At 49.2% G+C, this 11,187-nt stretch overlaps 1 protein-coding gene across 1 annotated transcript; it reads left to right on the forward strand.

Moving 5' to 3' along the window:
• Positions 1-413: 413 nt before the first annotated feature.
• On the forward strand, positions 414-1,153 carry DFJ58DRAFT_784512 (uncharacterized protein; the record flags this gene model as incomplete). The annotated part of the gene is made up of 3 exons (XM_041389976.1): positions 414-470; positions 833-951; positions 1,007-1,153. Coding segments are annotated over 3 exons (252 nt in total), but the record flags the coding sequence as incomplete, so codon positions are not given.
• Positions 1,154-11,187: the final 10,034 nt, after the last annotated feature.

Genomic DNA, 11,187 nt, shown 5'->3' on the forward strand with positions numbered 1-11,187 from the left:
TTCACCTTGACTCTAATTTCGTCACACAGGATGAACATGCTGGGTGTGTATCCTCGCATAGACTCTGTTTCTTTCTTGTGATGGACAACATACAGTCAGTGTTCCAACAATTTCGGCGACTGGCGCAGTGAGCATTCCACACCGATATCTTCCATTCTTGTCCAACAACTGAACTACCATGCAGGGGTGAGTGAAATTCTCGAACAAAGCTCGTTGATTCAACATAACGACTCCCACAGTTGTGAGTCTGTTTCAGAGTCTGTGATCTTCTGAAGCTGATAACTAATGTTCCTGGATTTGTCAGGCCTTATCATCTACGACGCACTTAATTGGATGGGTGAGGTTGTAAATGTAATACTGAGCGGTGAGCTATACACCTCCATGACATTTGACTTGACTGAAATACCATGCAAGTCATCATGATCGCTCGGTTGCATGCCATGTATCAGAGATCTAGAAAGGTGCTGACATGCCTCGTTATCATCTTTGTGGCCATCAGAATTGCCGATGCAGTTATGATTGTAATAATGATGATGCAGATTGCAGGGGGTAAGCTTTAGTTATGTACAAGATGTTTAAGTGCATAAGGCTCATTTAAAATTACCAGAGGCATTCGTTCTCTCCGGCACCCATCGGTGTATGATTGACTACGTGGGAAATTCTATATTTCTGTCTTCCATGACTTGGATACTTTCCACTGTATGGGAGGTCCTTGCACTGTGTCTCACGGTCTGGATTACTGTAAAGCACTTCCGTGAATTGCGACGACACTCAACAAGAGGTGTTATCGGGGACTGTTTCATGGTGTTGATGCAAGCTCACGTTAGTTACTTTGCGAGGTGAGCTCATAATGTCAATGTGGTTTCTCTTTTTCCACCAAGGTTTTCGCATGCTAGTTTTTTGGTTATCTCTTGTCTCCAGATCGGTTTCTTCTTTTCGACACTCTCAGTGGTATGCCGATCCGTCGACGACCTCTACATGCAACCATGATTCATCATTTCTATAGGACATATATTCCCTGGACCCTCAGATTTATTTTGTTCTCGCTGAGATATTCCAGGTCGTGCAGATGTTTGTGCTAGGACCACGCCTCATCCTCGGTGTTGGAGAATATCACGCTGAGCTCGTGGCCAACTCTAATACAGCAACCGCAATGACTTCAATTGCTTTTCAGGAGCGCGTCCATGTATCAACTAGCAGTAGTGTGTAGCGCAGGAGATGCTCGATATGATTTATTTGCAGGTGCAGGGAGTGGGAAAATGCACATTTACTGTGAGGTTGTTCATTCAAAGCGGCTTGCCACTTCAGGAACGAGTACAACGAACATGGATGAGGGTGATGGAGGTTAAATTGACAAAACCCATCAAAAACGAGGTGCCACAGCACCCTCCGGTTCATCAATGACCATAGTACCAACTATGAGTGAGACGAACGAATGGCATCGGTATCATATGCATGCTTAATGCAGCAAGCATAGTTCTTTGGCCCAGCCTGTCACGGTCCGCCTCGGAATCCAGAAAACCGAAGCCTGAAATTTCAATCCGAAGGAATGAGAAGACAAGTCTCACCACATATTAGCCTTCAGTGCTGCAGTTCAAAATACCAAGTACTGAGTGAGCTAGCTCATCATGTGAAGTTGTTCAATGCTTTCAACTTTGATAAATGCATCATATACACAGATGGCAGCAACAAGGCAAGTGCATAGTAAGTTAGTGTAAATACACCTCACATCGCAGCAGCTACCGCGACAGTTGCAACATTTTCACGATGCCCGCGTCCAAGCTAATCGCATCGGCAAAGACTCGACGATTAGGCGGCTCACTACGGCCTTGCAAGGGGTGTGACAGTCTCACAGGTGCTTGTTTGCGCATGCTGCACTTGCAAGAGGCGAGAGGTCAGCGAGAGGTTGTGGGAGTTGCGTGAGGCGCTTGCAGGTCAACCGGTGTAGAGACTCGCATTTCTCCAGGCTCATATGGGCCAAATTCACGCTTTTTCACGACGCCCTTGATATCCATGCAACGCGCCTTCTAAATCCGAAACGTGCTCCGAACGCGACAAACGCGCTTTCGCGCTAGCGCGTTTCTACCCATACACACTTTTGCATATCGAGTATCCACATTCCTGCAGTCGCGCATCCATAATAACGCGCTGTGTCGCGTTTCATCTTATTCGCATTTCGTCGTGTTTCGTCTTATTCGCGTTTCGTCGCGTTTCGCATTTCATCGCGTTTCGCATTTCGTCGTGTTCTGTCGCGTTTAGCCTCTGTCGCGTTTCGCCTCTGTCGCGTTTCGCCTTTGTCGCATTTCACGCTGTCGCATTTTTCGCGTTGCGCCTCGCCTTCTCTCATCCTCGCATTGACGAACCCTCGCTACTGCCTGCTCGCACCTTCCCAGTTACGCACATATGCGCCTTGGTGCGTACCAGCGCGTTTGAGCGCGTTACATCAGACTTCATCGCACTTCCCTAGGATCCGTCGCCCGTCCTCCGCATGTCCTGTCCTAGTCCTCCAAGGTCCATCGGTGCGTGCTCTTTTCACTAGAACTCATATGGCGTCACACAGGCACTTGTACTTATCACTATGTTACATTATGGACCCTGACTTACCTCATCACCTACCTTAGTGCTCCCTACTCGGTTCCGAGGCCTGGGAACTCGCTTAGCATACTTACATGTCAGCATGTTCATTTTTCTGGGACTGACTCCCGCTCGACTACCATCAGAAAGTGGATAGTTGAAGTTTCTAGCAGAAGACACTTGTTTCCATCTAATTGGCGCTTTGACACCTTTAAGTGTCTATTTCTACATCTATCAAAGCCCTGATTCTCCCATTTTGATTGTCGCCTCTACTCGAAGCACTCCGCTGTGATCACACGAAGAGCGCCTTGGTATTGAAGCGTGCTTTTCCGCACTTTCCGCCTTATCAGCGCGTTTAGGCGCTTTTAGCTAGCGCTCTTCGCTTTTGGGTATATTACTTGCCTTAGTGTCCCCTCCAGGCTTAGAGACCGAACTGCTGGTTAAAGATCCCCCTCACCTTTCTATAGAGGAATCTTTCTCAGTCGCAATCCCCTTGGGACGATTTTCCACTCGTATCCAGAGGAGCACTTGAGAGCCCACTTCCCACTCTTCCCCCTAGCACGCAGCTATCATTCCTCGCCCTCACCGGTCATCTGCAGCGGTCTGCAAGCAAGGAATGCACTGAGTGTGACATGAATTTACTGCATCAGGAAAACCACCGGTCCCTTTTTCCCGCTTATGTTACTTTTTATGCTTAATATGGAATAAATCCAACTTAAAACACTGCTTTTCCCACTTAATTGACTTTTGTGAAAGCGCATTAAGACACACTTAGGCTCACAAGTCCAGACCACCAAAAAAGGGAGAAAAGTTGTATTTATGCAATAAGTGATAAATGGTAGTAGTACTAGTAGTACTAAGTCACCCGTTCTCCTTGCCGTTAATCCGAGTCGTGGTTCGAACGTCGAAGGTAAAGCGTCGTAACAAGCGCTCATGCAGGTGTAGCAAACATGCACACCACTCGCAGAAGGGTGGCCAAGCACATCGAGCTGTCTTGTAGTAGTTTTGCGTCATTTGTATGTAGTATAAATGAGCGTGAACGTTACTTACCTTGGTGTAGTACTAGAGGTCGTGCGTGGTACAGAAGCACCGCGCTTTAGAAAGCGGTGCTTGTCTGAAAGAAGAAGGTGTCGGGAGAGGCCGATTTGGCAAATACTATCAGTAAGTACGGACAACGATACAAGCTGAGCATCCACTCACCTACAACACGCTCAACTGTGAGAACGATGGGCCCTCACGATCCTGTAGGTGGCCTGCGTGCTATGTAGATGGCCGATCACTGACGAGTGTGATCAACAGGAGTTAGTGTCATATACCATATATCCGGTTACAGATCCGATGATCTGGATCTCAGATCCGATCCAGATCCGATGAACATATCCGTCGTCCGGTCCACAGATCCGCTTTGATTCTTATTTCATTTCCTGTTCATATAACTCTAACTATCGTTCATCCCCTTTCGGTATTCCTGTACACCGGTATACCGGTTATCCTTTACTTCCGCTTTGCTTACTGATCCGCTACACTTACGAATCCGCTTTTACTTGTACTTCATTCCCGGTTCATAATTCGTGATCCATCCAACTTACCAATACGCTCCACTTAGACTTTGCTTATTGATCATTCCGTTAGCTATCCGTAGTATATAAACCTTTGTATATGCGCTGTAGTAGATCAGTTCGAATATCATCTTAGATTGCACTCATTCCGTCTGGACTCTGAGTCCCTCCGTTATCCATCCGGACTTGAGTACGCTACTCTTGTCTACTCCGAGACTTAGGATAGATTCCTATAGTCTACATATCCGCCTCTGTCTTCGGACAGTCCTCACCCGTTAGTTTCTAGTCCGGATCCGATCCGGATTAGCCGTTACTCTATATACGCGATACTTTAGCTCTCTGAAATAAGGGGCAAGACTCGGGAAAGGGGCACAGCGCACGAGCTGAGGCCGAAGCCCTTCGGATCCGATACTACTTGAGTACGGTCTTAACAGTATATTCGAACTCATACCTTTCCGAGTTACTTAACATCTATCATGCCTCCTACCAAGACACAAACAACTCTGCACGCGGTCGGACTAACCTCCCTCCGTCGTGATCCGACACCTATAGTCAACACCTTCACCAGTTTCTCTCAGCGCCGTGTTAGCGCCCACGGAACCGCTCAAACCATATCCGAACTCCTTAATCGTCGACACCCCGGAAACCCCAACACGCACTCCTGCCGTAGGACCTCCGGACGATGATGATCCCGATGATGGTGATGATGATTTCCCTGGTAATCCACCCGATGATAACGGTGGTGATCCGGATGATGATCCGGATGTTGAGGATGATGAAAATGACGGTCTAAACCCACAAGACCGCGTTATGCTTCGACTCTCAGAAGCCATCGATAACCTCGCTCGCAATAATCGTCGCGCGCCCGCATCCGAAGATTCTAGAGTCAAGGTCCGAGAACCGGATACCTTCGACGGATCCGAACCACGGAAGCTCCGTGCGTTCTTTGTCCAGTGTGAGCTTAACTTCCAGAGCAAGCCTAAGGCTTTCCGTACCGGAAGGGCTAAAGTCAACTTCGCCCAATCCTACCTTAAGGGTATGGCCCTTGAATGGTTTGAACCGGATCTCCTGTCCGATGATTTGGACGACCATCCGGATTGGATGGATGACTATTCCGTGTTCATGCTTGAACTCCAAGCCAACTTCGGGCCTCATGACCCATCCGGTGATGCAGAAATGCAGCTCGAACAGCTCCACATGCGCGATGGACAGCGCATCAACAAGTACGTTGTGGAATTCCAGCGCCTTGCTTCACAGGTTCGTGGCTGGGGCGACGGAGCCTTACGACGCCAATTCTACAACGGACTCCCGGCCCGTATCAAGGATGAAATCAGTCGCATGGGTAAACCCTCTACTCTTTCTGAATACAAAGTCCTCGCTCAGACTATCGACGCCCGATACTGGGAACGGAAGGGAGAGATCTCTCGAGAAGCTAAACCCACTTCATCCACTACCCCTAAGCAATCCACTTCTGACCGGACGAACTCCAATACGTCCGGATCCGGAAATCACAAATCCGGAAACTCCCATGATCAGAAGTCTACAAAGCCATCCGCGTCCTCGAACTCGTCCGCTCCTAAAGTTCCGGATCTTACTTCCAAGCTGGGTAAGGACGGAAAGTTAACGTCCGAAGAGCGGCAGAGAAGGATGGACAAGAAACTCTGCTTATTCTGTGGCGGACCCGGCCATACAGCTCGGGAATGCACCAAGTCTACTTCGCGTGCTGCCAAAGGCCGCGCTGCAGTAGTCGCTCCGGAAGTCAAACCGGATGTCTCTACTGAGACAAAAAATAGTCCGCGACTCTCCTAGCTCCGTGCAGGAAGAGGGTCGCGTTGACTCTGCCTGCACAAAGGAGTTAAGACTCAACGCTGTCGCGCTCTCGGATCCGACTTCCCTCTGTCCATATGTTTCACTTCCGTTACTTCCATCCGTATCCGAATTTCCAGCTCTTGTAGATTGTGGTTCTTCTCATTGTTTCATAGATACTGCGTTCATCCGAAAACACAAAATCCCTACATATCCGATACCTACGATTCCGCTCCGCTTGTTTGATGGTACTTGTAATAATACTATTTCCGAAGCTATAGATTTGTCCGTCCGCTTTCCGTCCGGTGTAGTCACCTCTGATACGTTCTACGTTACCCCTTTGGATTCATCTTGTTTTATCGTTCTTGGATATAGCTGGCTCACCCGACACAATCCGTTGATTGACTGGGTTTTGGGCAGCATCGAATTCCGGACGACATCTCATGGAATGCCATCGACCCCTCCGACGTCACTTCCGTCCTCGGATATCCCTCCTCCGACGGAAACCATACCTCCTCCGACTACATCCGTACCCTCCGCTGATAACACTGTTCCTAATATATCCCTAATCAATGCAGTTGCCTTTTGCCAGGCCTGCAAGTTAGAAGGATCGGTCCAGTTCAGTATATACCTTCGACCATCCGGTGTCGATCTCCGATCCGCTTCTCTATCGTCCGATCCTCCGGATCTATCCCAAATTCCTTCGGACTATCACGAGTTTGCGGATGTCTTCGACAAGGGAAAGGCTGGTCAGCTTCCTCCACATCGTCCTTATGATCTAAACATAGATCTGGAAGAAGGAACTAGTCCTCCCCTCGGAACTATCTATTCTCTATCCCCGGTCGAGCTTGCAGCCCTCCGGAAGTTTCTTGATGAAAATATTGCCTCTGGACTCCTCCGCTCCTCATCCTCTCCTCACGGAGCTCCGGTCCTATTTGTCAAGAAAAAGGACGGATCCCTCCGCCTTTGTGTGGATTTCCGTGGACTCAACCAGATTACTAAGAAAGACCGATATCCATTACCCCTCATTGCCGACCTATTAGACTCTCCGAGCCGTGCTAAAGTCTATACCAAAATCGACCTCCGATCCGCTTATCATCTTGTCCGGATAGCGGAAGGGGACGAATGGAAGACTGCCTTCCGAACGCGCTATGGCTCCTATGAATGGTTGGTGATGCCGGAAGGTCTCACTAATGCTCCAGCAGCATTCCAGCGCTTTGTCAATAGCGTGTTTGCTGATATGCTGGATGTATGCGTTATCGTATATCTGGACGACATCCTCATCTATTCCCATGACCTTGCGTCCCACAAGCAACACGTCCGAGAAGTACTCCGTCGACTCCGTAAACATCGTCTCTATGCCAAACCCGAAAAATGCGAATTCCATTCCACTTCCGTTGAATATCTCGGATATCTCCTATCTCCGGATGGCTTAACTATGTCGTCCGATAAGATCCAAGCTATTACTGACTGGCCGGAACCTCGGAAAGTCAAGGATATCCAATCCTTCCTCGGATTCGCAAATTTCTATAGACGGTTTATATTCAACTACTCGGATATCGTGGTTCCGTTAACACGGCTTACACGCAAGGATGCTCCGTGGAACTTTTCCGATGAATGTCGGAAATCCTTCGAGGAACTCAAGAAAGCCTTCACTACGGCTCCGGTGCTTACGCACTGGATGCCGGATGTTCCTATAGTTGTGGAAACCGATGCCTCTGACTACGCTATAGCTGGAATACTATCCATAGTATGTCCGGACTCAGAGCTTCGTCCGGTAGCGTTCTACTCTCGAACGCTAACCGCTCCGGAACTTAACTATGACACCCACGATAAGGAACTTCTAGCTATATACGAAGCTTTCCGGACCTGGCGACATTATCTAGAAGGCTCGGCCGAGCCTGTAGATGTTGTCACGGACCACAAGAACCTTGAGTACTTCGCCACTACCAAACTCCTCTCTCGCCGTCAGGCCCGCTGGTCGGAATTCCTCCATCAGTTCAATCTTGTCATCCGCTTCCGTCCCGGAAAACTCGGAGTTAAACCGGATTCCCTTACTAGACGCTGGGACGTCTATCCCAAAGAGGGGGATAAGGACTACGCTCGAGTTAACCCTCATAACTTCCGTCCGGTATTCACGTCCGAACAGTTAGCTTCGTCCCTACGAGCCTCAACCTTAGCAACTCCGGTTCTTAGAGCAGCTGTTCTAATGGATATTGATGACCTTCGGAAAGACATCCTGACCGCACTTCCTAATGACCCTATTGCAACCAACCATCTTCCGGTACCTTCAGATCCGAGATGGACAGTGGACGATAGGGGTTTCCTCCGTTGCGACAACCGTATATATGTCCCAGAATCCGATAACCTTCGACTTCGCGTCCTCCGTAATACTCATGATCACCCCTTATCCGGACATTTTGGTCAAAACCGAACCCTAGACCTCATCCGACGCGAGTATACATGGCCGGGTATACGCACCTATGTTAAGGACTACGTCCGGTCCTGCACCACCTGCGCCCGAGCCAAGGTTCCGAGACATAAACCCTACGGATTGCTCAAGCAACTACCCATACCGGAAAAGCCTTGGAATTCCATATCCATGGATTTCATAGAGCAACTTCCGGACTCATCAGGCTTTACAGCCATCCTCGTTATCATAGATCGTTTATCCAAACAAGCAATATTTGTTCCGACTCACGATACCATTACCTCTCCGGATCTCGCTCGTCTATTCCTACTTCATGTGTTTTCCAAGCACGGAGTTCCGTCCCATGTCACCTCGGATCGCGGTACAGAGTTTGTATCCCACTTCTTCCGATCCTTAGGAAAAGCATTGGATATGGTCCTCCACTTCACATCCGGATATCATCCGGAAGGGGATGGACAAACCGAGCGTGCCAACCAAACCCTGGAACAATACCTTCGGATATATTGCAATTATCAACAGGACAACTGGTCGGAACTACTTCCCTTAGCAGAATTTGCCTACAATAACGCTCCAAGTGCTACTACCGGAGTATCGCCTTTCTTTGCTAATAAGGGTTATCATCCGAACATATCCGTCCATCCGGAACGCGATCTATCCTCCATCCGCGCTCGCGACTATGCTATAGACCTCGACGACCTTCACCAATTCCTTAGAGAAGAAATGGCTCACGCCCAAGAAAGATATCAAGGACCTGCGGACGCCAAACGGAAACCTGCTCCGGATATCAATATCGGAGACCAAGTCTTTGTCAAGGCTAAGTACTTCCGGTCCACTCGTCCGTCTAAGAAACTCTCGGAAAAGAATCTAGGCCCGTTTGAAGTCATATCCCGTCCGGGTACCCATTCCTTTACCATCCGACTTCCCGAATCCATGAAATCCGTCCACCCCGTCTTCCACGTCTCACAGCTAGAACCATCCGTTCCGAACACAATTCCCAATCGGATCCAGCCTCCTCCACCTCCGGTCGAAGTCGACGGAGAACCAGAATATGAGATATCCGAAATCCTAGACTCTAAGCTGGACCGTCGTAGAAGACAATGCCAACTCTTATACCTCGTCCGATGGTCCGGATACGAAGGAACAGACGAAGAGACTTCATGGCTACTAGCCACGGAACTCGGAAACGCGTCCGATCTAGTCTCGGATTTCCACTACTGCATATCCAGACAAACCCGGTCCTATTGCTATACAATGAATATACAAAGCGGATATACAAGTACATTAGTAGCAGAGAAGGCAGATCCGAAAATCCTCAGCCATCCATCTCCATGTCCCCACCCGATCCGGATCCGGATCCGGATTCTTCAACGTCCTTGTCAGTGGCCTCAGAACGAGCCGCCTCTGTAATCCGGATTCCATTCCGGATCCCCTCAAGAAGGATGGTCTGGAACTCCCTCTGCTGCTCCAAAAACGCCTCCAAGTTAGTATTCATCCGCTCTATAGCAGTCCTACTCCCTTCCGCCGCTCCGATGCTCTGCTGGAGCAATCCGTTGGTCCGAGCCAGTTCCGCTACAATGCTATTAGCGGCCGCGACCCAGGCCTGATCATCATACTCCACTTCCACCTCATCCGCTACTACCGTCTTCATATCCGGATCCGGAGTTGGACTCTGCTGGCGTTTCTTACCCTTGCCTCTCGGAGATGGGTTCTCAGCAGCGCGCTGCCTCTTCTTAGACTTGGAATCCGTAACGGTTCCAGGTCGTCCGGGACAAGGAGCCTTGTCCTTCCGGCACGCGTTACAAGCCTTGATCTATCCGAATGTTAAGAGTCACGGATCCGAAGATTCAAGGATGACTTACCAAGGAATTGCTATCCGCATCGGACCACAGACAGGCCCGACCCTTCTTAGCGCAGCGGGTACAAGCCCCATCCTTATCCGCTGAGATGGCGCGAGACTACGGATCCGATAAGGGACGGATCCGATAGAACAAGTCATGACTCACCATTTCCGCCACTATAGCCCTGCGCCTAGCCTCCTCCGCTTCCCTTCGGGCCTCAGCCCGTTCAATCTTCTTAATCCCTGCCAAGCGCTTCCGTTCCGCCTCTTCCGCTTGTTGCTTCAGCTTTTCAGCCTCTTCCTCCTTCTGAACCTCGGCCTCAGCAGCAGCCAGCGCGGCCTGGATATCCGCCAGAGTCTGCTTAGCGGTCTTCTTAGAGCCGGATCCGTTATCAGTCATGGTTGAGATAAGCTAGTGGTAGTGAAAAAGTAGGGAAAGGAAGGAACACCCTGCGACGCTTTGGCATCCGTATATCTGTCAGAATCCGAACTCAGCAACTTCTCCCATCAGCTTCTCCATTGTCTCGCACTCATACCATCCGTTCCGGATCGCTGATTCTTGTGCCTCTAGGGATCGGCCCTAAGGGGGGGATACTGTCATATACCATATATCCGGTTACAGATCCGATGATCTGGATCTCAGATCCGATCCAGATCCGATGAACATATCCGTCGTCCGGTCCACAGATCCGCTTTGATTCTTATTTCATTTCCTGTTCATATAACTCTAACTATCGTTCATCTCCTTTCGGTATTCCTGTACACCGGTATACCGGTTATCCTTTACTTCCGCTTTGCTTACTGATCCGCTACACTTACGAATCCGCTTTTACTTGTACTTCATTCCCGGTTCATGATTCGTGATCCATCCAACTTACCAATACGCTCCACTTAGACTTTGCTTATTGATCATTCCGTTAGCTATCCGTAGTATATAAACCTTTGTATATGCGCTGTAGTAGATCAGTTCGAATATCATC

The sequence above is a fragment of the Suillus subalutaceus genome (assembly GCF_016647625.1).
Source record: "Suillus subalutaceus strain FC151 chromosome Unknown DFJ58scaffold_43, whole genome shotgun sequence".
Classification (NCBI taxonomy): Eukaryota; Fungi; Basidiomycota; class Agaricomycetes; order Boletales; family Suillaceae; genus Suillus; species Suillus subalutaceus.